The sequence below is a fragment of the Oncorhynchus keta genome, chromosome 11 (genome assembly GCF_023373465.1).
Source record: "Oncorhynchus keta strain PuntledgeMale-10-30-2019 chromosome 11, Oket_V2, whole genome shotgun sequence".
NCBI classification, from domain to species: Eukaryota; Metazoa; Chordata; class Actinopteri; order Salmoniformes; family Salmonidae; genus Oncorhynchus; species Oncorhynchus keta.
Genome location: NC_068431.1, coordinates 24,360,873 through 24,387,329, shown reverse-complemented (window position 1 = coordinate 24,387,329; position 26,457 = coordinate 24,360,873). Strand labels below are relative to the sequence as shown.

Sequence of the window (26,457 nt, the reverse complement as noted above, 5' to 3'; positions counted from 1 at the left end):
CAGGAGTTCCCGATTTCCTACGTCGTAGTTTCTCTCAGCGGGGTTGAGACGATGGGACAGAAAGGCACAGGGATGCAGCTTTTGGTCCTGGGCTGACTGCTGGGACAGGATGGCTCCCACTCCAACGTCAGAAGCGTCAACCTCAACCACGAACTGACAGGACTGCTCCGGATGGATAAGTATGGGGGCTGTAGTAAGCCGATGCTTAACTTCTTGGATATAGGGGGCGCTATTTTAATTTTTGGATGAAAAACATTCCCGTTTTAAACAAGATATTTTGTCACGAAAAGATGCTCGACTATGCATATAATTGACAGCTTTGGAAAGAAAACACTGACGTTTCCAAAACTGCAAAGATATTGTCTGTGAGTGCCACAGAACTGATGTTACAGAAAAACCCCAGATAAAAATCCAATCAGGAAGTGCCACATTTTTTGAAACCGCCTCATGGCAATGACTCCTTATATGGCTGTGGATGAGCTAGGAGTCAGCTTACGTTTTCCACGTTTTCCCCAAGGTGGCTGCAGCATTGTGACATATTTGTAGGCATATCATTGGAAGATTGACCATAAGAGACTACATTTACCAGGTGGTCGCTTGGTGTCCTCCTTCGCAATTATTGCATAATCTCCAGCTGCAGTATTTTTTCGTTTGCCTCTGATGAGAAACCAACTGCCACGAATGATTTATCATCGAATAGATATGTGAAAAACACCTTGAGGATTGATTCTAAACAAAGTTTGCCATGTTTCTGTCGATATTATGGAGCTAATTTGGAAAAAAGTTTGGCGTTGTAGTGACTGCATTTTATTTATTTTTTCTTAGCCAAACGTGATGAACAAAACGGAGCTATTTCTCCTACACAAATAATATTTTTGGGAAAAAATGAACATTTGCTATCTAACTGAGAGTCTCGCCATTGAAAACATCCGAAGTTCTTCAAAGGTAAATTATTTTATTTGAATGCTTTTCTTGTTTTTGTGAAAATGTTGCCTGCTGAATGCTAGGCTTAATGCTATGCTAGGCTATCAATACTCTTACACAAATGCTTGTTTAGCTTTGGTTGAAAAGCATATTTTGAACATCTGAGATGACAGTGTTGTTAACAAAAGGCTAAGCTTGTGTTTCAATATATTTATTTCAATTCATTTGCGATTTTCATGGAAAATAGGAAACGTTGCTTTATGGTAATGAGCTTGAGGCTATGATTACGCTCCCGGATACGGGTTTGGAGTCGCAAGAAGTTAAGGGCTAAAAACGCCTTGTCAACAGCTGGGGGACCATGTGACCGGCACCTTGGGAGAAGTGAGTGCAGAGAGAGGAGCCACCAGAGTGCTGTAGCCCCGAATGAAGCCGGCGGTAGAAATGAGCAAATCCCAGGAAACATTGCAGCTGTACTATGGTTGTGGGTTGGGGCCAATCCATCACCACTCTCATCTTTCAGGATCCATCTGAACATTCCCTTCATTGATGATATATCCCAGAAAGGAGATAGTGGAGCGGTGGAATTTGCACTTCTCTGCTTTCACGAACAAATAGTTCTCTAAGAGGTGCTGAAGGACTTGTCAGACATGGAGGACATATTCTTGAGCAGATAGGGAGAAAACAAGGACGTCGTCGAGGTATACAAACACAAATCAATTCAACATGTCACAGAGCATATTGTTGACCAAGGCCTGGAACACTACTGCGGGAACGTTGGTGAGTCCAAATGGCATGACCAGGTACTCATAGTGTCCACTAGATGTGTTAAAGGCCATCTTCCACTCGTCTTCTTTGTGTATCCGAACTAGGTGGTAGGCATTTCGAAGGTCCAACTTGGAAAAGATGGTTGCCCCCTGGAGAGGTATGAAAGCCGAGGAGAGGAGTGGTAGAGGGTAACGATTCTTAACCGTGATGTCATTGATACATGGACTCAGGGTCTTGTCCTTTTTTTCCACAAAGAGGAACCCTGCGCTGGCAGGGGAGGAAGAAGGACGAATGATCCCAGCAGCCAGAGAGTCCTCAATGTACTCCTCTATGGCCTTGGTCTCAGGGCCAGACAGGGAATCTAGCCGCCCATGAGGCGGTGTAGTGCCCGGGAGGAGATCAATAGCGCAATCGTTGGGTCGATGCGGAGGGAGGGAGGTGGCGCGAGTCTTGCTGAAAACCTCCAAGAGGTCCTGGTACTCGGGAGTGGCGGAAAAATTAGAGGCTTTAACAGAGCCCGCAGGAGGACATCCCGGGGCAGGCTGCGCCGCCTTAAGACAATGTGAGTGGCAGAACAGACTCCATCCCAGGATAGAACCAGTGGTCCAGTCAATAACAGGGTTGTGCCTCTGTAGCCATGAAAATCCCAAAACAACAGGAACATAGGGAGATTCAATAAGAAGAAGCTGTATGGACTCACTGTGATTGCCTGACACAGGCAGGTTAATGGGCACCGTATTATAAGTGACATTGCCAATGGTGCGTCCATCCAGTACTCTGGTGTCCATGGGAACGGAGAGAAGTTGCGTGGAGATACCCAGCTCCGATACCAGAGTAGGGTCCATAAAACTCTCATCAGACCCAAAGTTTAGACTGGTCACCCCACAGCAGGATAACATGGAAGGGAGTGCGAGTAATGGGACTTAGAAAACTCCTAGTATGGCCCACCATAGTACTCTTACCTAACTGATGAGTCTGGTCTTTCACTGGACAGGTGGATTTGTAATGCCCTATAGCACCACAATACAGGCAACTGTTGGAGTAAAGCCTATGTAATTGTTCCTGAGGTGACAATTTAGCTCTGCCCTGTTACAGTAGAAAACGAGACGCCCGTTCCTGATGATTCCCGAGGGCACTCGGGTGACTTCGAATCCTCTCAGAAATGCAGGCGTCGGGGACTCTCGAGGTTCTTCGGGGGCGAGCAAGCAGCCGTGGACAAATGAGCGGGGCTGAAAACAGACCTCTCCCCCCTGCATTCCCGTAGACGTCCTTCGATCCTTATAGTTAAGGCTATGATGGAGTCAAGGTCCAGGGGTAACTCCCGAGCTGCAAGCTCATCTTTAATCTCCTACGATAATCCATGCCGAAAAGTATCGAACGGAGACTCCGGGTTCCAGGCATTCTTCGCTGCCAACGTGCCAAAGTCTACCGTGTAATCTGCCACACTACGGGGTTCTTGACGTAATCAAAGTAGGTTTCGGGCCGCCTCATCCGGGAGAGAAAACCGGGCTGGCCCATCTTGGTAGAGGGGCCAGCCATTTCTGCAGGCAATGTCACTTTTTTAATTTGTGTGTGTCAATTTTGACCCAGCTAAAAAATGGTCCAGCCCTTCTGGCATCTGCCATAATTGCCAGATGGCCAATCCAGCCCTGCCACATGGTGTCATATTTCCATTACACCAGTTTTTGTGTGTGTCTGTGTGTTTACAGAGAACACCACTGACGAATGGCAAAACAAACATTCCACTCCAAAGCTGTAAATCATCACTTGTGAGAAAGGCAGCTGTTGGAATCAACAACATGACAAATTGCTATATTATCTCATAAGAAAATAACTGTCTACAACACTTCAATTTCTTAGATCAGCAGCAAGTTAAGTAATAACTAGTCCAGTTGAACACCTGCCATAGAATAGAACCTGAAAAACAGGCCCTAATGAACATAATACACCTTTGCAGCCAGAGGGAGGAAGTGGTTGGCACTTATACTGATTGCCCCCCATACACACACACACACACACACACACACACCCAATGGACAAGGCCATGGGGACTGCAGCTAGGTGATCTGCGCATGGCTGCCTGTTTAGTATTCGTCTCACGTCTGGCCGAGGGAGCCACATTAAATCGGGATCAGGTAGATTACAGTCTAATATAGCGGGCTATTAAAGGCTGCAAATGAGAGCCATAGGTTAGAGCCAGAGCAGAGGCCCACTCTCCCAGCATCCTACAGTATTCCTGTGTGCTGCATGCCTGCTTTCCCCCTAACTACCGACTCCCTCACACCACCCACACACACACACACACACACGTTTGTTCGTACATACGCAGATGGATTCATGCATGCCTACACGCAGGCACAGATCGACACACGCACGTGATAAAACCAAAGGCTACGGAGGCAGAAATACTACAGGCGGTGTCAACCTGTCTGAAATATGCACCTGACCACAAGGGCCAGTAAGTAAAGGGATGAGAGTTCTTTTTTGTTTATTTTATATCTTATCTGTGTTTCCAGAAGCCTGTGCCAGATTTGTACTTAAAAAAAAACTTGTACGTCTATTTTGGGGTGCAATACATTATTTCAACTGTTCTTCTTTTTTTTACCATTTTAAAATGCAGATGAATATAAACAAATATTAATACAGATTGGTCCAGTTCATGCTACATGGTAAAATAAGTGAATATGTAAGGTGGCACATTTCCAGCCAGAGATAATAATTATTATAAACAAAAAGAGCAATAGAAAAAGACACCCAAACCCACACACAAAATAGCACAAATACAATGTTAAGTCTCATTACTGGGCTCCATCTTAATTAATGTAGGTCTTTTTCATTTAAGTGAATGTGTTATTTATTCCATCTCATACAGCTCCCAAACCTTTTGCAGCCACGAGTTATATGTTGGAGGGTTGGGTTTTAACCGTTTAATTGGATTGCTGTGAGCAAAATCTGCAAAAGACAGTTCTGACCCCTTCCCTCTATGCACTCTGGAATCACCCCCAGGATATCCACCAAGGAGTGTTGTGGTGTTTCTACATGGTACACCTCATTTAAAGCTGAATAAACATCATCCCAATACACTTTCAACATGACCAGAATGTATGAACATAGTTGCTCACTTGTTCACCATTTCAACCATTCTTGACTGACAAAAAGTTTTTACATGGACAAAGATTTACACACTGCTGTTCGAGGTCACTGCTCTAATTGTGTTACACAGAATGAAAATAGCCAACAGTACTATAGATGTCTATGTCTGGAAGATACATTTTGCACCACGAGTACAATTGTATTGTGGTTTTCAAGAGCGTGCAACATCAAAGGTCCTGGTTGATAGTCTGTTTTCATATTCTTATCTTAGGCTCTTATCCTCATGTAAAGAAGCCTACATCATAAAATGGCAACTACTTCTAAACGTGTAATCAACACACTTCATGGATTGGTGACAATCCCTGTTGAATTCATGGTGTGTTTTGGTCAAATCAGATCACAATGTCAAATCAAATTTTTTAGTTGTCACATACACATGGTTAGCAGGCTGTTTAACAGTCTGATGGCCTTGAGATAGAAGGTGTTTTTCAGTCTCTCGGTCCCAGCTTTGATGCACCTGTACTGACCTCGCCTTCTGGAAGATAGCAGGGTGAACAGGCAGTGGCTCGGGTGGTTGTTGTCCTTGATGATCTTTATGGCCTTCCTGTAACATCGGGTGGTGTAGGTGTCCTGGAGGGCAGGTAGTTTGCCCCCGGTGATGCGTTGTGCAGACCTCACTACCCTCTGGAGAGCCTTACGGTTGTGGGCGGAGCAGTTGCCGTACCAGGCAGTGATACAGCCCGCCAGGATGCTCTCGATTGTGCATCTGTAGAAGTTTGTGAGTGCTTTTGGTGACAAGTCGAATATCTTCAGCCTCCTGAGGCGCTGCTGCGCCTTCTTCACGATGCTGTCTGTGTGAGTGGACCAATTCAGTTTGCCTGTGATGTGTATGCCGAGGAACTTAAAAAACATACTACCCTCTCCACTACTGTTCCATCGATGTGGATAGGTGGGTGTTCCCTCTGCTGTTTCCTGAAGTCCACAATCATCTCCTTAGTTTTGTTGACGTTGAGTGTCAGGTTATTTTCCTGACACCACACTCCGAGGGCCCTCACCTCCTCCCTGTAGGCCGGCTCGTCGTTGTTGGTAATCAAGCCTACCACTGTTTTGTCGTCCGCAAACTTGATGATTGAGTTGGAGGCGTGCGTGGCCACGCAGTCGTGGGTGAACAGGGAGTACAGGAGAGGGCTCAGAACGCACCCTTGGGGGGCCCCAGTGTTGAGGATCAGCGGGGTGGAGATGTTGTTGCCTACCCTCACCACCTGGGGGCGGCCCGTCAGGAAGTCCAGTACCCAGTTGCACAGGGCGGGGTCGAGACCCAGGGACTCGAGCTTGATGACGAGCTTGGAGGGTACTATGGTGTTGAATGCCGAGCTGTAGTCGATGAACAGCATTCTCACATAGGTATTCCTCTTGTCCAGGTGGGTTAGGGCAGTGTGCAGTGTGGTTGAGATTGCATCGTCTGTGGACCTATTTGGGCGGTAAGCAAATTGGAGTGGGTCTAGGGTGTCAGGTAGGGTGGAGGTGATATGGTCCTTGACTAGTCTCTCAAAGCACTTCATGATGACGGAAGTGAGTGCTACGGGGCGGTAGACGTTTAGCTCAGTTACCTTAGCTTTCTTGGGAACAGGAACAATGGTGGCCCTCTTGAAGCATGTGGGAACAGCAGACTGGTATAGGGATTGATTGAATATGTCCGATTGAATGTGTTCTCAACTTCACTGCAATAGTTGATTATTAATTAAGTATAGCTTTCAAACTATAGTACCGAAATAAAATAAATAACTGTTGCCTGTCTTTTGAATGGGAGAATAAAGGTTGAAATCTTATTGATCATCGTCTCAACCAAATATGACCCATATTTCCGTGTTGAAATGATGTGTCCAGTGAAATGATCTGCCGCACATCCAGTGGCAGGCTAAGTAAAGATGCAGGAGTAAATGCATATGATTGAGTGAAAAAGAAGCCTACACACACTTTTAATCAGACGCAATTCAAACTCAAATTGCATCTGATTGAAGTGTTCAGAGATTCCTTTTTCACCACTTGACAAGTAAACAAAATAACAAACAAACTGTTTTACGCAACCCCGTATCACTGTGTTATCAATAGTTTGGACGAGGGTTTTAAAAATCTGGTAATTTTCCCAAAATTCCCAGAACTCCTGGTTCTGTTTATGGATAGTTTATGGAGTTTATGAATACTTGCGTAGAATTGACTAGACAAGACTATAACAGGAAACGAATGAAATAGAAGAGAAGATTAAAAACATATTAATCACTTCTTGTTATTCGGAAATCCAACTAGCCTACGGATATGGTTGCACTCACACAAATGAAATGTGTCATACTTGCTTCCGTTATAGAAAAGGGTCTGAGCCTTTGTAGTGCTTTGGTGAGGGGGATCTCATCTGAAGAGGCAGAAGGAGACCTCGGTCTCCCACATGACCTGTCCTTTGAGCATGAATGCTCAAGATTCTCTGCTGGATAATATTGGACCACATGGCAATTCTTGGTAAAATTAGAATACCTTTCCCAAATACATCGACCAAGAATGAGAATAAGGGGTTGGCTTATGTTGTGAAGGGTCCACCGCAATATAATTCGCTGGGTTGGGACATGCGCAACGTTTTAGTTTGCCGTTTCCGTATTCACACACTTGGTGGCTTGCATGGTGTTTTATCCTTTTGCTTCTCAGTGGCAGTGGTACAGGTTATGGCGCTTGGGTAGGTCCTCTCCCACCAAAAAACACATTTAAGTGTAAAAGTATTAAAAGGCAATCTAAAATGCAACCTAAACACATTGTCATTTCTATTTTTTTTAATTTTTTTATTTCACCTTTATTTAACCAGGTAGGCTAGTTGAGAACAAGTTCTCATTTGCAACTGCGACCTGGCCAAGATAAAGCATAGCAGTGTGAATAGACAACACAGAGTTACACATGGAGTAAACAATTAGCAAGTCAATAACACAGTAGAAAAAAATGGGCAGTCTATATACAATGTGTGCAAAAGGCATGAGGAGGTAGGCGAATAATACAATTTTGCAGATTAACACTGGGGTGATAAATGATCAGATGGTCATGTACAGGTAGAGATATTGGTGTGCAAAAGAGCAGAAAAGTAAATAAATAAAAACAGTATAAAAACAGTATGGGAATGAGGTAGGTGAAAATGGGTGAGCTATTTACCTATAGACTATGTACAGCTGCAGCGATCGGTTAGCTGCTCGGATAGCTGATGTTTGAAGTTTGCAATTCGTTCCAGTCACAGGCAGCAGAGTACTGGAACGAAAGGCGGCCAAATAAGGTGTTGGCTTTAGGGATGATCAGTGAGATACACCTGCTGGAGCGCGTGCTACGGATGGGTGTTGCCATCGTGACCAGTGAACTGAGATAAGGCGGAGCTTTACCTAGCATGGACTTGTAGATGACCTGGAGCCAGTGGGTCTGGCAACGAATATGTAGTGAGGGCCAGCCGACTATAGCATACAAGTCGCAGTGGTGGGTGGTATAAGGTGCTTTAGTGACAAAACGGATGGCAATGTGATAGACTGCATCCAGTTTGCTGAGTAGAGTGTTGGAAGCCATTTTGTAGATGACATCGCCGAAGTCGAGGATCGGTAGGATAGTCAGTTTTACTAGGGTAAGCTTGGCAGCGTGAGTGAAGGAGGCTTTGTTGCGGAATAGAAAGCCGACTCTTGATTTGATTTTTGATTGGAGATGTTTGATGTGAGTCTGGAAGGAGAGTTTGCAGTCTAGCCAGACACCTAGGTACTTATAGATGTCCACATATTCAAGGTCGGAACCATCCAGGGTGGTGATGCTAGTCGGGCATGCGGGTGCAGGCAGCGATCGGTTGAAAAGCATGCATTTGGTTTTACTCGTGTTTAAGAGCAGTTGGAGGCCACGGAAGGAGTGCTGTTTGGCATTGAAGCTCGTTTGGAGGTTTGATAGCACAGTGTCCAATGACGGGCCGAAAGTATATAGAATGGTGTCGTCTGCGTAGAGGTGGATCAGGGAATAGCCCGCAGCTAGAGCAACATCATTGATATATACAGAGAAAAGAGTCGGCCCGAGAATTGAACCCTGTGGCACCCCCATAGAGACTGCCAGAGGACCGGACAGCATGCCCTCCGATTTGACACACTGAACTCTGTCTGCAAAGTAATTGGTGAACCAGGCAAGGCAGTCATCCGAAAAACCGAGGCTGTTGAGTCTGCCGATAAGAATATGGTGATTGACAGAGTCGAAAGCCTTGGCGAGGTCGATGAAGACGGCTGCACAGTACTGTCTTTTATCGATGGCGGTTATGATATTGTTTAGTACCTTGAGTGTGGCTGAGGTGCACCCGTGACCGGCTCGGAAACCAGATTGCACAGCGGAGAAGGTACGGTGGGATTCGAGATGGTCAGTGACCTGTTTGTTGACTTGGCTTTCAAGACCTTAGATAGGCAGGGCAGGATGGATATAGGTCTATAGCAGTTTGGGTCCAGGGTGTCTCCCCCTTTGAAGAGGGGATGACTGCAGCAGCTTTCCAATCCTTGGGGATCTCAGACGATATGAAAGAGAGGTTGAACAGGCTGGTAATAGGGGTTGCGACAATGGCGGCAGATAGTTTCAGAAATAGCGGGTCCAGATTGTCAAGCCCAGCTGATTTGTACGGGTCCAGGTTTTGCAGCTCTTTCAGAACATCTGCTATCTGGATTTGGGTAAAGGAGAACCTGGAGAGGCTTGGGTGAGGAACTACGGGGGGCGGAGCTGTTGGCCGAGGTTGGAGTAGCCAGGGCATGGAAGGCATGGCCATGGATTTATCGTTGAGAAGTGCTTATTGAAGTTTTCCTAATCATGGATGGGCAGCTGGGAGGAGGTGCTCTTGTTCTCCATGGACTTCACAGTGTCCCAGAACTTTTTGGAGTTGGAGCTACAGGATGCAAACTTCTGCCTGAAGAAGCTGGCCTTAGCTTTCCTGACTGACTGCGTGTATTGGTTCCTGACTTCCCTGAACAGTTGCATATCACGGGGGCTATTCGATGCTATTGCAGTCCGCCACAGAATGTTTTTGTGCTGGTCGAGGGCAGTCAGGTCTGGAGTGAACCAAGGGCTGTATCTGTTCTTGGTTCTGCATTTTTTGAACGGAGCATGCTTATCTAAAATGGTGAGGAAGTTACTTTTAAAGAATGACCATGCATCCTCAACTGACGGGATGAGGTCAATGTCCTTCCAAAATTCTAAATGGAGAGTTTCATACTTGCGTCTGATCCTTTGCATCGATTTGGTGAGGGGGAACCCTCAATTAAAAAGGCAGAAAGAAACCTCGAGCCCTCAAGTTCCAGGGTTAAGCCATGTGAGAGACCAAGATGATTCTCTGAAATAATAGATTAGACAACATCATGCCAATTGTTTTTACAAATGGAATACCTTTATCAAATACAATGATCATGAATAAGATGTTGGGGCCTCCCGAGTGGCACAGCGGTCTAAGGCACTGCATCGCAGTGCTTGATGCATTACAGCAGACTAACCGGGAGACCCATGAGGCAGCGCACCATTGGCCCAGCGTCGTCTGGGTTAGGGGAGGGTTTGGCCATCCGGGATTCCTTTTCCCATTGCACTCTAGCAACTTCTTGTGGCAGCCGGGAGCCACAAGATGGCTGGGCTCCCTGCCTGTGCCATTAAACCCCTACAACTCATCCAGAACGCCGCAGCCCGTCTGGTATTCAACCTTCCCAAGTTCTCTCACGTCACCCCGCTCCTCCGCTCTCTCCACTGGCTTCCAGTTGAAGCTCGCATCCGCTACAAGACCATGGTGCTTGCCTACGGAGCTGTGAGGGGAACGGCACCTCAGTACCTCCAGGCTCTGATCAGGCCCTACACCCAAACAAGGGCACTGCGTTCATCCACCTCTGGCCTGCTCGCCTCCCTACCACTGAGGAAGTACAGTTCCCGCTCAGCCCAGTCAAAACTGTTCGCTGCTCTGGCCCCCAATGGTGGAACAAACTCCCTCACGACGCCAGGACAGCGGAGTCAATCACCACCTTCCGGAGACACCTGAAACCCCACCTCTTTAAGGAATACTTAGGATAGGATAAGTAATCCTTCTCACCCCCCTTTTAAGATTTAGATGCACTATTGTAAAGTGACTGTTCCACTGGATGTCATAAGGTGAATGCACCAATTTGTAAGTCGCTCTGGATAAGAGCGTCTGCTAAATGACTTAAATGTAATGTAAATGCAAGCTGACTTCGGTCACTAGTTGTACAGTGTTTCCTCAGACACGTCGGTGCGGCTGGCTTCCGAGATAAGCGAGCTTGGCAGGGTCATGTTTTGGAGGATGCACGGCTCCCATCCTTCGCCTCTCCCGAGTCCGTACAAGAGTTGCAGCGATGGGACTCTAATTGGATATTACGAAATTGGGTGGCTTGGGCTGCATTTGAGCCTTCTTGGTAGTAACTTCTGTACATGTCATGCCCTGACCATAGTAAGCTGTTTTTTCTCTATGTTGGTTGGGGCGTGATAGTGACTAGGGTGGGTCATCTAGGTGTTTTGTATGTCTGTTGGCCTGATATGGTTCCCAATCAGAGACAGCTGTTTATCGTTGTCTCTGATTGGGGATCATATTTAGGTAGCCATTTCCTCATTTGTGTTTGTGGGATCTTGTCTACATTTCGTTGCCTGAGTGCACAACAGTAGCTTCACGTTTTGTTTGGTTGTTTGTTCAGTGAGTTTCGGTTTATTAAAATTATGTGGAACTCTATGCACGCTGCACCTTGGTCTACTCATTTCGACGAGCGTGACAGTACATCAGAACAGCGATTCCTCACCATGAACTGGAAGAAGCTTTATCCTTAAGAACATATGGAGGAAAAGAGGGCACAGATCGGGCTGCCTTCTGAGAATCCTTAGCGAGTGAAGTCCCACTGCCATCCATTCTACTTGCTAACATGCAATCATTGGAAAATAAAATTGATGACCTACGATTATGATTATCCTACCAACGGAGATGATGGTTGGATGTTCTTGGCAGTATGTTTCACTTGGCTTGATTCAGACAGTCGCCTTGTCTCTTGTACCAATGGATTATGTGGGCTTTTATTTATTTATTTATTTTCACCCCTTTTTCATGATGTCCAATTGGTAGTTACAGTCTTGTCCCATCGCTGCAACTCCCGTACAGAAGCAAGCCACACTGCTTCTTGACGCACTGCTTGCCTGAAAGGCACCCGCAACAATGTGTTGGAGGAAACACCGTACAGCTGGCAACCGAAGTCAGTGTGCATGGGACAAGGCCTTCCCGGCCGGCCAAACTCTCCCCTAACCCGGACAACGCTGGGCCAATTGTGCGCAGCCTCATGGGTCTCCCGGTCGTGGCCGGATGCGACACAGCATTGTCCAGGTTAGACCTTTTTGGAAACATCCTTCAATACTATGGGACCAGTGTAAAGCAAAAACTACCTGTACTCCGTGGCCTTTCGTCAGTCGAGTCCTGCCAGTCACAGAGGTTGTCAGGAAAATTATTTTGGCAATAAGCCTTTGAAAGGAGATCAGAGCCTCTGACAACTTGATTTGACAGGAAGACAATGCATGTTTTAGGGCCTCATTTAAGGAAAATCATGACGCCCAAGCACACCATATGCATATAATCTAATAGAAACCATGAAATACAAGAAATTCCAGAGTCTACTAATGGAGATGTAGCTACTTGATGGCTAGCCATGTAGGCCAAGTTATTGAATTCATATTTTCTCTCTGGATGTGTCCCCTCAGAGTGTAACTCTACCCTTCCGTTCAAAGAGCCTTTAATCTGAAACTATTTATTCTACCCCTGGTGAGGTTATTTTCATTAGCCCAAGATCCCAGCCTCACACATATACCACCCTTTGCTGCAGTTTGAGAAGATCCTGCTTCACACAATCAGACGACCTCTTAATCTCATCCCTATCAAACAACCTTTCAGTACGATCACTTGTTGTAACACTGGAGGTGTCACTCACGTTACCATCTACACGAGTTTCAGTCAAAATGTCAGATTTTCCATTATCGCTAGACTCTACAAGAGCTAAAACAGCTGCATGGCATTTACGCCACCGTTGATGATAAGTCACAGCTCAATTGCAGTAGTCCAACAAACAATCAAAATAAGTCTATAGGTGATAAAATGATTGTCTTACCTCTTCAGCAATCGTCTTCTCCACAGGGCTTGTTTATCTTGAAATTGGTTGTGCTTTGTGTTAATTATCGTAGGCTTCTCATACTAAAGGCAATCAAGTCAATTGGGTGCAGGTGTCAGTCGGAATCAAACAGGTTGACTAGATACTGTACCCTTTTCACCAGTGTGGCAACAAATCTTGCAATGTCAATCACAAAATATCATATGAAAATGTAGCCCTATAAATAGAATGCCAAATTCATTATATTAATAGTCTTATCAATATATATACTGAACAAAAATATCAACTCTGTCACAACACAATGCCACAGATGTCTCAAGTTTTGAGGGAGTGTGCAATTGACATGCTGACTGCAAGAATGTCCACCAGAGCTGTTGCCAGAGAATTGAATGTTCATTTCTCCACTAATGTCATTTTAGAAAATTTGTCAGTATGTCCAACCAGTCTCAACTGCAGACCACATGTATCCACACCAGCCCAGGACCTCCACAACTGGCTTCTTCACCTGCGGGATTGTCTGAGACTAGCCACCCGGACAGCTGATGAAATTGAGGAATATTTCCGTCTGTAATAAAGCCCTTTTGTGGGTAAAAAAAATTCTGATTGGCTGGGCCTTGCTCCCCAGTGGGTGGACCAGTCTCCCAAGTGGGTGGGCCTATACCCTCCCAGGCTCACACGTGGGTGTGCCCCTGCCCAGTCATGTGAAATCTATAGATTTTGGCTTAATTTATTTATTTAAATTGACAGATTTTTATATGAACTGTAACTCATTAAAATCGTTGAAATTGTTGCATGTTGCGTTTATATTTTTGTTCAGAGTATTATGAATAACATATTTATTAAATACAATTTCCAAAGGTAAAAGTGTATTATTAATATAATTCATGTGGCATCCTATTTATAGGGCTAATCGTAAATACTTCTATATTTATAGCAAACAATCGTAAATTAATGATAGTATACCTAGCTATACATTGAAATGATGGTGTCCTTTGGGCAAATCAGATGTCAATGTACTACATTGAATGTAGCCTACATAAACCCAATCTTATTCTGAACTTACTTTCACATAGCTTGTGTAAAACAAGATAAAGGAGTTACTTTCAATCATTCAATGTTATTACGGTACAGCATAGCTATGCAAATGAGTATGGACGCTGATCCGTGTCCATTTGTGTTGAGATAATAGCTCAGCAGAAACTAACACAACTTTTTACTATCAACATTGAAACAAGGTCAAATAAAACATGTCTAATCAAATATGAAATTCAACATAATTTAATCCATCCAATATACACTTATATATATCATTTTTTAAACCTTTATTTCATCAGGGAGTCATACTATAACCAATGGCTCTTTTACAGATGAGCCCTGAATTATATACATTACAGAAAATACACACATTTATATAAATACAAAATGCAAGCAGAAAGAACAACATGGTCATAAAAAGAATGGATCTGATGTTGCATATGCTGCAATTCCCATGTAGATCCTAAGTGAGATTTTTTGCAATTTTACATGCATTTCAACATAAACACTACTGGTTGATTACTTTTTGCAAATCCAAATGTGTTTCAAACATAGATTTATCGTCACAATATGTTGACAAACTACATTGAAACAACTAGTTTGTGCCCAGTCGGATCTCATTGTCTACCGTTTTCTTTGTCTGTTGCATTTGTCTTTTGAGTTAACGATCAAGTTATCTTGCTAATGCAGTTCCTGGGTGTCAAATAGAGCATTGTTGCAGTACAACATGCTGTAGTTAACACACAATGCACAACTAAACTTCCCTCTAAGGCCGGGATTGAATCTGATCGCACATTGGGACAATGCACCATTTAGGTATTTTCCGTGAATGTGGTCTCAGCGAACACAAACATTGCCTTTAAAAGGACCATTGTCTAAAAAGCGCGATTGGATTGAATACCTGCCTCAGTATATTAACATGATACATACCTCAAATACGCCAATACCGAGGCAACCTTCTCAAACAGATTTACTTTTCCTCTTTGTACCTAGAACTACTACTTATAATCAAGATACAGCTAGAGCAGTTATGAAGTTTAACTACTTCCTGTCTTCTCCTATCCTTCCAGACACCCTCTATTCCCACTGCTGGCCCTGCTGTTTGAGAAGTGTGAGCAGGCCACCCAGGGCTCCGAGTGCATCACCTCTGCCAGCTTCGATGTGGACATCGAAAACTTTGTCCACCAGCAGGAGCAGGACCACAAGCCGTTCTTCAGCGAGGACCCTGAGCTGGACAACCTGGTTAGTACCCCGCCTGGGGGCCATCTAAATAGTTTAACGTGGATTTGAACCATCTCAAAGTCTAACATGGCTTCCTAATATTGAGCAGTAGTCATAGTCATACTGTGATGACTTCCTCCACCAGTAGAGAGAGCAAATCATCCTCAACATTAGTAAGCCACTCTGGACTGAGATGCCTCCTCAGCGTAAGGAAGCTCTGTTAAATATCCCTTTCAGGTCCCACCCACAATAAAGTTGTCTTATTTTCTCTCTCACCCTTTCTCATGTACACAGTTCTCTCTTCAATTAGCTCTCTCTCTTGCTCCCTCACACACGTCTACCTCTACCCCCTCCCTCTTGTACCTCTTCCTTTCCTCCTTTGTCTCTCTCAATATCTGTTTCTATTCTATTCACCCTTTCTCTCTCTTCCCCTTTCCCGCTCTTCCCCTCATGATCTCTCCCTCCTACCATTCTATGACAGCTAGCAGTAATTAGAAATTAGGAGAAATAGGGAGGGTGGCTAGAGAGAGAGAAATCATTATGTGGGTGCTCGGCGACAGGTGGTGCGGCAGTCAATTAACCCCGCATCTGTGTGCTTTACAAGGTGCTGGTCGGGGGCTGGACCCAGCACACACTAACTCTTCCACAGTACAGTAAGCGGACCGGCTGAGGTGGCACAAGGCCCCGACTAAACAAGCAGCAGTAATTGTCATGTAACATCTCAACCGGCTCGAATTTGACTCTTACGATATTACCGTAGAATATTTCAACAGCATGGGATATTAGGTGAGAGGGACATCTCCAATAAGAATCCTTATTGTAAACTTGCTAGGGTGATGACAACTAGGGTATTAACTTCAGGTAGAATGCTTATAGATTTGTTATTATATAAGGATATGCTTTCATACATTTAAATGAAGATGAAACAGTAAATAACTCCACCAATGCAACAGACGTAAGATTCAAGATGTATTTTGTCACATTTTCAATGTACCACACCAAAAGAAATTAAAATAATAAAAAACCCAAAAAATTCAGAACCCGTGTCCAAATTACTTGCAAGATTGCTTAAACTCGTGAGCACGTGTTGGAGCTGAAAAAAGAAGAAGTCCCGAATCACCCCAACTAACGTTACTCGTAGATATTTTCTCAGCGAAGTTTAACAGTTCCGTGCAGCTGTCCTCATAAGATCCACAGCAAGCACAGCTATCAATGCAGACAGTACTCATTAACAGCAACAGATATGCCATGGAAAGATAAACTTGTTAATCTTCCACAAGCTATTCTCTCCAGGTCTCGCACGACCTCGAGGCTGTCAAATATCGCCACGATGAGACGGTAGATTCAGTCTCTACTAAGTCTTTCTTAACAAAATAATAATACTCTCTTATAAAATAAAATCAGTATTTCCCTTCAAAACTCGGTAGATACGTGTTTTGTTCTATTTTTATCATCTTCTTTCATAGGTTTTCTTCACCAACACTGATAATGTTCACCATATGTGAATTGATTGCCCCCCATCTATCTTCAAAGTTCGTACTGTTAGGTGACCTAAACTGGGATATGCTTAACACCCCGGCCGTCCTACAATCTAAGATAGATGCCCTCAATCTCACACAAATTATTAAGGAACCTACCAGGTACAACCCTAAATCTGTAACCATGGGCATCCTCTTAGATATCATCCTGACAAACTTACCCTCTAAATACACGTCTGCTGTCTTCAACCAGGATCTCAGCGATCATTGCCTCATTGCCTGTGTGCATAATGGGTCCGCGGTCAAACGACCACCCCTCATCACTGTCAAACGCTCCCTAAAACACTTCAGCATGCAAGCCTATCTAATCGACCTGGCCCGGGTATCCTGGAAGGATACTGACCTCATCCCATCAGTAGAGGATGCCTGGTTGCTCTTTAAAAGTGCTTTCCGAGCCATCTTAAATAAGCTTGCAAGAACAAATCAGATATAGCCATTGGTTCACCCCAGACTTGACTGACCTTGACCAGCACAAAAACATCCTCTGGTGTTCTGCATTAGCATCAAATAGCCCCCATATCGCGATATGCAACTTTTCAGGGAAGTCAGGAACCAATAAACTCAGTCAGTTAGGAAAGCTAAGGCTAACTTTTTCAAACTTTTTTATGTAGCACTAATTCCAAAAAGTTTTGGGACACTGTAAAGTCCATGGAGAATAAGAGCACCTCCTCCCAGTTGCCCACTGCACTGAGGCTATGAAACACCAATAAATCTACGATTACTAATAATTTCAATAAGCATTTTTCTACGGCTGGCCATGCTTTCAACCTGGCTACCCCTACCCAGGGCAACAGCTCAACACCCCCTGCAGCTACTTTCCCAAGCTTCTCCTTCTCCCAAATCCAGTTGATGTTCTGAAAGAGTGGCAAAATCTGAATCCCTACAAATCAGCTGGGATAGACAATCTGGTTTCAACCCCTATTACTAGCCTGTTCATCCTCTCTTTCGTATCATCTGAGATCCCCAAAGATTGGAAAGCTACCACGGTCCTCCCCCTTTTCAAAGGGTCCGACACTCTAGACCCAAACTGCTATAGACCTATGTCCATCCTGCCCTGCCTTTTTAAAATCTTCGAAAGCCAAGTTAACAAACAGAATACCGACCATTTCGAATCCCACCGTACCTTCTCCACTATGCAATCTGGTTTACGAGCTGGTCATGGTTGCACCTGAGCCACGCTCAAGGTCCTAAACGACATCATAACCAGCATCAATAAAAGGGAGTACTGTGCAGCTGTCTTCATCGACCTAGCCAAGGCTTTCAACTCTGTCAATCACCACATTCTTATTGGTAGACTCAATAGCCTTGGTTTCTCAAATGACTGCCTCGCCTGGTTCACCAACTACTTCTCAGATAGAGTTCAGTGTGTCAAATTGGAGGGCCTGTTGTCCGGACCTCTGGCAGTCTCTATGGTGGTGCCACAGGCTTAAATTCTCAGGCTGACTTTTTTTTCTGTATACATCAATTATGTCAATCTTGCTGCTGGTTATTCTTTGATCCCCTTCTACGCAGACGACACCATTCTGTATACCTCTGGCCCTTCTTTGGACACTGTGTTAACCTGTTGCGACGAGCAATCCCGTATCCGGGATCCTATTTATAGCCTCAAGCTCATTACCATAACGCAACGTTAACAATTCATGAAAATCGCAAATTAAATAAAATAAATATATTTGCTCTCAAGCTTAACCTTTTGTTAACAACACTGTCATCTCAGATTTTCAAAATATGCTTTTGAACCATAGCTAAACAAGCATTTGTGTAAGAGTATTGATAGCTAGCATAGCATTAAGCCTAGCATTCAGCATGCAACATTTTCACAAAAACAAGAAAAGCATTCAAATAAAATCATTTACCTTTGATGTTTTCAATGAGGAGACTCTCAGTTAGATAGCAAATGTTCAGTTTTTCCAAAAAGATTATTTGTGTAGGACAAATCACTCCGTTTTGTTCATCACGTTTGGGTAAGAAAAACCCGAAAATTAAGTTATTACAACGCAAACTTTTTTCCAAATTAACTCCATAATATCGACAGAAACATGGCAAACGTTGTTTAGAATCAATCCTCAAGGTGTTTTTCACATATCTATCGATGAAAAATAATTTGTGGCAGTTGACTTTCTCCTCTGAAGAAAATGGAACGCGCATGGAGCTGGAGATTACGCAATAATTTCGACGGAGGACACCGGGCGGACACCTGGTAAATGTAGTCTCTTATGGTCAATCTTCCAATGATATGCCTACAAATACGTCACAATGCTGCAGACACCTTGGGGAAACGTCAGAAAGTGCAGGCTCATTCCTGGCGCATTCACAGCCATATAAGTAGACATTGGAACACAGGGCATTCAAAATCTGGACCATTTCCTATATGAAATTTCATCTTGATTTCGCCTGTAGCATTAGTTCTGGGGCACGCAGTTTTGGAAACGTCAGAGTTTTTTCTTTCCAAAGCTGTCAATTACATGCATAGCATCTTTTCGTGACAAAATATCTTGTTTAAAACGGGAACGTTTTTTATCCAAAAATTAAAAGAGCCCCTATCTCGAAGAAGTTAACAAATCTCCAAACGAGCTTCAATGCCATAAAACTCTCCTTCCGTGGCCTCCAACTGCTTTTAAATGCTAGTAAAACTAAATGCATGCTCTTCAACCGATTGTTGCCTGCACCCGCCCGCTCGACTAGCATCACTACTCTGTACGGTTTTGACTTAGAATATGTGAACAACTACAAATACCTATGTGTCTGGTTAGACTGTAAACTCTCCTTCCAGACTCAAATTAAGCATCTTCAATCCAAAATTAAATCTAGAATCGGCTTCATATTTCGCAACAAAGCCTCCTTCACTCATGCTGCCAAACATACCCTCGTAAAACTGACTATCCTACCGATCCTTGACTTCAGCGATACCATTTACAAAATAGCCTCCAACACTCTACTCAGCAAACTGGATATTGTCCGTTTTGTCATTAAAGCCCCATATTCTACCCACCACTGCGACCTCTCGTTGGCTGGTCCTTACTACATATTCGTCGCCAAACCCACTTGCCCCAGGTCATCTATAAGTCTTTGCAAGGTAAAGCCCCGCCTTATCTCAGCTCACTGTTCACCATAGCAACACCCACCCGTAGCATGCACTCCAGCACTGGTCATCCCCAAAGCCAAGCCTACTTTTGACCGCCTTTCCTTCCAGTTCTCTGCTGCCATTGACTTAAACCAATTGCAAAAATCACTGAAGCTAGAGTCTTATATGTCCCTCTTTAACTTTAAGCATCAGCTGTCAGAGCAGCTTACCGATCACTGTACATGTATACAGCCAATCTGTAAATAGCACACCCGACCACCTCATCCCCATATTGTTCTTTATCCTCTTGCTCTTGCTCTTACCTCTCCTTGCACATCATCATCTGCACAACAATCACTTCAGTGTTGATGCTAAGTTGTCATTATTTCGCCTCTATGGCCTATTTATTGCTTTACCTCCCTACTCTTCTACATTTGCACATACTGTACATAGATGGTTCTATTGTCTCATTGACTATGCGTTTGTTTATGTGTGTTGTTGTTTTTGTCCCACTGCTTTCCTTTATCTTGGCCAGGGAGCAGTTGTAAATGAGAACTTGTTCTCAAATGGCCTACCTGCTTAAATAAAGGTGCAATAAAATAAATAAAAATGTCTCTTCCTCTTTCATCAACGTCTCTTTCCCAGTCCTCCAACTGCTCTTAAACACTAGTAAAACCAAATGCATGCTTTTCAACCGATCGCTGCCTGCACCCGCATGCCCGACTAGCATCACCACCCTGGATGGTTCCGACCTTGAATATGTGGACACCTATAAGTACCTAGGTGTCTGGCTAGACTGCAAACTCTCCTTCCAGACTCATATCAAACATCTCCAATCGAAAATCAAATCAAGAGTCGGCTTTCTATTCCGCAACAAAGCCTCCTTCACTCACGCTGCCAAGCTTACCCTAGTAAAACTGACTATCCTACCGATCCTCGGCTTCGGCGATGTCATCTACAAAATTGCTTCCAACACTCTACTCAGCAAACTGGATGCAGTTTATCACAGTGCCATCCGTTTTGTCACTAAAGCACCTTATACTACCCACCACTGCGACTTGTATGCTCTAGTCGGCTGGCCCTCGCTACATACTCGTCTCCAGACCCACTGGCTCCAGGTCATCTACAAGGCCATGCTAGGTAAAGCTCCGCCTTATCTCAGTTCACTGGTCACGATGGCAACACCCATCCGTAGCACGCGCTCCAGCAGGTGTATCTCACTGATCATCCCTAAAGCCAACACCTCATTCGTCCGCCTTTCGTTCCAGTACTCTGCTGCCTGTGACTGGAACGAATTGCAAAAATCGCTGAAGTTGGAGACTTTTATCTCACCTCACCAACTTCAAACATCAGCTATCTGAGCAGCTAACCGATCGCTGCAGCTGTACATAGTCTATTGGTAAATAGCCCACCCATTTTCACCTACCTCATCCCCACAGTTTTTATTTATTTATTTTTCTGCTCTTTTGCACAGGAATATCTCTACCTGTACATGATCATCTGATCATGTATCACTCCAGTGTTAATCTGCAATATTGTAATTATTCGCCTACCTCCTCATGCCTTTTGCACACATTGTATATAGACTCCCCTTTACTCCATGTGTAACTCTGTGTTGTCTGTTCACACTGCTATGCTTTATCTTGGCCAGGTCGCAGTTGCAAATGAGAACTTGTTCTCAACTAGCCTACCTGGTTAAATAAAGGTGAAATAAATTTAAAAAAATAAAAAAAATGTTAACCAGGTCAACTCTCCCATTGACCACAGCTTAACAAGCTACCTAATTGGTCAAAACTTAAAAGTAAACCAACCTATTCACTTGTACATTAAATAAATATTTATTCAAAATAAATGCATTAACGACATTACAATACAGAAGCAATTTGATCATCTTTTACATCTTACACCAATGAATTGTAACAAATAAACTCAAAACTTTAACAAGGCTATTACAGCCAGATTTTTCTCCTCCTTGGTCAAGCACTTTTCCACCCCATTCTGGTGCCCTTGAGTGCTGACTTTGATAGAGTGAGCACAGGAATGGGAAGCCTGGTTGGGAAAAGGATTGGATCATGGTTAAGAATTTTGAGAGGGTCATGGATTAGCAAGAGTTATGTCAAGGGCTATCTGAGAATGTTCAGGGACTGACAGACTAGGGCAAGCACATCATCTATAAGGCACAGAAGGGGTCTGTCCAGAAACAACCCCTAGTTGCACTTTTTTAAAGCTGGAGAAAGCAACAATGGAGCTAGCTAAAGTTCGGCTAGCTCAGACTAGCATGAAGGGTAGCATATAGCCTCCTTCTTTCCCCAGTCATTGAGCCTGCATATTTTCCTCTCACTCTTTCCTCAGATGGTGAAGGCCATCCAGGTGCTGAGGATCCACCTGCTGGAACTGGAGAAGGTTAATGAGCTCTGCAAGGACTTTTGCAACCGCTACATCACCTGCCTCAAGACCAAGATGCACAGCGACAACCTGCTCCGCAATGACCTGGGCGGTCCCTACTCGCCCTCGCACACCTCACTTAGCCTGCAGCAGGTAAGAGACAGACAAACAAAAAGTCATTGAATCAACATTTTTTCTATGTCATTTCAACTGCAAAAAATATATGCGATGACATTGAATTAACGGATTGGATTTGCAACAAGTCATCATAATTTAATTTAATATTTTTTACCTAAATCCATTGACATGGGTGAATTTTTGTTGCTAATTTCACATTTAACGTTAGTTGACAAGACAACCAAAATTAAATTAAAACTAGACTTTGAAATGACATGGGATATGCACACTGGTGCACGCATACACATATGCACTCCAAACAGAATGTCTCTGGTATGCACTTAGAAAGAGCCAACTGTTTCATCTGCTTCGTCTTTTTATTTTTGAGAGTGAGTGTCCTGTGCATGGAAGCATTTGGTGTATTCTCCGGGAGGTTAATTCCCAGCAAGATAAAGGCTGCATTTGTGTGTATTACATTTTTATTGCACCTTGAAATAGAGAGAATATTATTTTCCAATAGGGTTTGACTTATTAGTAGCCCAATTAGCCAATGCCAATGGTGACAGGTAGTGTCACTGCGTTCCTACACATAACAAAAAAGATATTACAGACAAAATGCTTTACAATTTATACTGAACAAAAATATAAAACGTCAGTTGTCAACTGGCAGCCTCATTAAATAGTACCCGCAAAACACCAGTCTCAACGTCAACAGTGAGGAGGCGACTCCGGGAAGCTGGCCTTCTAGGCAGAGTTCCTCTGTCCTGTGTCTGTGTTCTTTTGCCCAGCTGAATCTTTTCTTTTTATTTGCCAGTCTGAGATATGTTTTTTCTTTGCAACTCTGCCTAGAAGGCCAGCATCCCAGAATCGCCTCTTCACTGTTGATGTTGAGACTGGTGTTATGCGGGTACTATTTAATGAAGCTGCCAGTTGAGGACTTGTGAGGCACCTGTTTCTCAAACTAGACACTCTGATGTACTTGCTGTCTTGCTCAGATATGCACCGGGGGCTCCCACTTCTCTTTCTATTCTGGTTAGAGACTGTGAAGGGAGTAGTACACAGCGTTGTACGATATCTTCAGTTTCTTGGCAATTTCTCGCTTGGAATAGCCTTAATTTCTCAGAACAAGAATAGACTGATGAGTTTCTGAAGAAAGTGCTTTGTTTCTGGCCATTTTGAGCCTGTAATCGAACCCACAAATGCTGATGCTCCAGATACTCAACTAGTCTAAAAAGGCCAGTTTTATTGCTTCTTTAATCAGAACTACAGATTTCAGTGGTGCTAACTTAATTGCAAAAGGGTTTTCTGATCAATTAGCCTTTTAAAATGATACACTTGGATTAGCAAACACAATGTGCCATTGGAACACAGGAGTGATGGTTGCTTATAATGGGCCTCTGTACGCCTACGCCTATATTCCATTAAAAATCAGCCGTTTACAGCTACAATAGTCATTTACAACATTAACAATGTCTACATTGTATTTCTGATCAATTTGATGTTATTTTAAAAGGACAACATTTTTTGCTTTTCTTTCAAAATACTTATTTTCCAACATAATTTGCAAATAAATTCATAAACAATCCTACAATGTGATTTTCTGGATTTTTTTCCCTCATTTTGTCTGTCATATTTGAAGTGTACCTATGATGAAAATGACAGGCCTCTCTCATCTTTTTAAGTGGGAGAACTTGCACAATTGGTGGCTGACTAAATACTTTTTTGCCCCACTGTATATGTTTTGTCCATAACGGTTTACAATCTAAGGTAAAATCAAGTAATTTATTCTCCTCAACTTGTTCAACAGCCACACATTTCATTACCAGATTCAGCTGAGGTCTAAAACTTGTGTGTTTAGAAGCAGTTTATTACTGGCCACCCATTCCAAAACTGACTGCAACTCTTTGTTAAGGGTTTCAGTGACTTCATTAGCTGTATATGGTATATGGTTGAATCATCAGCATACATGGACACACAGGCTTTGTTTAATGCCAGTGGCAGGTCATTGGTAAAAATAGAAAAGTGTCGAGGGCTTTAAGAGCTTCCCTGTGGTACACTACGCTTTACACGTTTGACATTAGAACAGATTCCATTAGATAGATAGCTTTGAATCCATGATATGGCAGAGATTGAAAAGCCATAACACATACGTTTTCAACAACAGGTTACAGTCAATAATATCAAAGGCTGCACTGAAATCTAACAGTACAGCTCCCACAATCTTCTTATTATCAATTACTTTCAACCAATTATAAGTAATCATCATGTTGAGTGCTCACTAGGCTATCTGGGGTGGCAGGTAGTCTAGTGGATATAGCGTTGGGCCAGTAACCAAAAGGTTGCTAGATTGAATCCCTGATCTGACAGGGTACAAATCTGCCATTCTGTCCCTGAACAAGGCAGTTAACCACTGCTCCTAGGCCGCCATTGTAAATAAGAATTTGTTCTTAACTGACTTGCCTAGTTAAATACATTTTTTTAAAGCATTCTGAAAGTCTGTTGTTAATTTGTTTACAGAGAAATAGCATTGTATTTGGTCAAACACCATTTTTCCCAACAGTTTGCTAACAGCTGGCAGAAAGCTGATAGGTCTGCTTTACCACTTTAAAGTAGCGGAATTACTTTGGCTTCCCTCCAGATCTGCGGACAAACACTTTCCTCTCTACTCAGATTAAACATATGACAGATACAAGTGGATATAGAGTCAACTACCAGTAGCTTTCCATCTAAGTTGTCAATGCCAGAAGGTTTATCATTATTGATCGACAACAATAGTTTTTCCACTTCTCCCACACTAACTTTACAAAATTCTAACTTACAATGCTTTTCTTTCATTATTAGGACACTTGACTAACATACTGTATGTACAAGCACAGGATCATCTGATTTAAATCTCCAATATTTGCTGTCGATTGTCATTTTTGCCGTACATTTTAGAGGGAGTCCAACAAGTTATATTCATTATATTATACTGAACCATTTGTGTTTAAGACTCTGTACATTAAAATAATCTGCACCTTTTTCCATTACATTCTTGTATATTCATCTTCAAATCTTTTTCCTTAACGGAAGGTGGAGTCCCCTTGTATTTTATTCAACCTGGATGCCAGGTGGTTTTTGGAATGGACATCCTTTATAAAACTTTGCAATTCGTAAGAACAATTACATTCGAACATGATTTTATCTGTTGACTTTACTGCCAAGACTGTTTTGTTTTTCTGAAAGGCCATTATACTTGTGTCCAAACGTCTGAGTCATATTCAGTAGTGTACAACATTGTGGAAGGTTTTGATACAAGTACATTTTGAAGAACAGACATTTGTCTCCTACATGTTGCAATAATGAGTCCTGTCAGCTCTATTCATGGCATTTCTATCTGAAACATTCAGTAAGTCCTGAACTGCCCTTCTCAGATCCCTCACTGGTTCCCTCTCTTCTTATGACCTCTGACCTCACCAGGACCTCCTCCAGACGTCCTCTCCGTCCATGACATCAGTCTCCAGCTCCGTCAACTCCTCGGGAATCATGGTGCCCACCGGGACCCTGCAACAGGGCAACATTGCCATGACTAACATCAACTCCCAGGTGGTGTCAGGTGAGAAGCCTTTCCACCTTCCACAAGCCAGTTGCATGGGTACCTCACCTTCCCTAATATTATGCTTGTTATCATTTATTGGGATGAGTCTTGTCCTGGAAGCAGAACTGAGAGATTCAAAATGGTCTATTTTTTAAGATGTTATGAAAACAAAATTAGCATTTTGGTCATAATTTAATGTTAGAGTTAGGCATTAGGGTTAACAGTGTGGTTAAGGTTAGAGTTAAAGTCAGATTTTATGACTGTGGCTGTGCCAGCTAGTGACCACTCTCAGAGCTGCCTCAATAACAAGATTCATGATGAAAAACGCTAACCTGCTAATATTACATTTTTACATTGTACTTTATAACAACTGTCCCTTTTGCCTATACATTTTAGATACATAGGCAGGAACAGTTGCAGTTTATGTACAAATTGTACAGTGTTCTACCTTGCATGCACAAAATGGACTTACAACAGAAATATCTAAAAACAACAACAGGGTGAGAGAAGGTTTAGCCACAATACATGTTTTTATCAATGCTTCTTTCAGCAACAGCATGCTGGTAGGTT

The 26,457-nt window shown here is 43.3% G+C and overlaps 1 protein-coding gene across 1 annotated transcript in view; it reads left to right on the top strand.

The window, feature by feature from the left end:
- The window catches only part of LOC118389962 (uncharacterized), a 143,549-nt gene that overhangs the window by 92,727 nt on the left and 24,365 nt on the right, over positions 1 to 26,457 (top strand). The window contains exons 5-7 of the mRNA XM_035780007.2: positions 15,056 to 15,227; positions 22,161 to 22,346; positions 25,770 to 25,905. Coding sequence (XP_035635900.2) covers positions 15,056 to 15,227; positions 22,161 to 22,346; positions 25,770 to 25,905 — 494 coding nt within the window. The remainder of the gene's footprint in view (positions 1 to 15,055; positions 15,228 to 22,160; positions 22,347 to 25,769; positions 25,906 to 26,457) is intronic.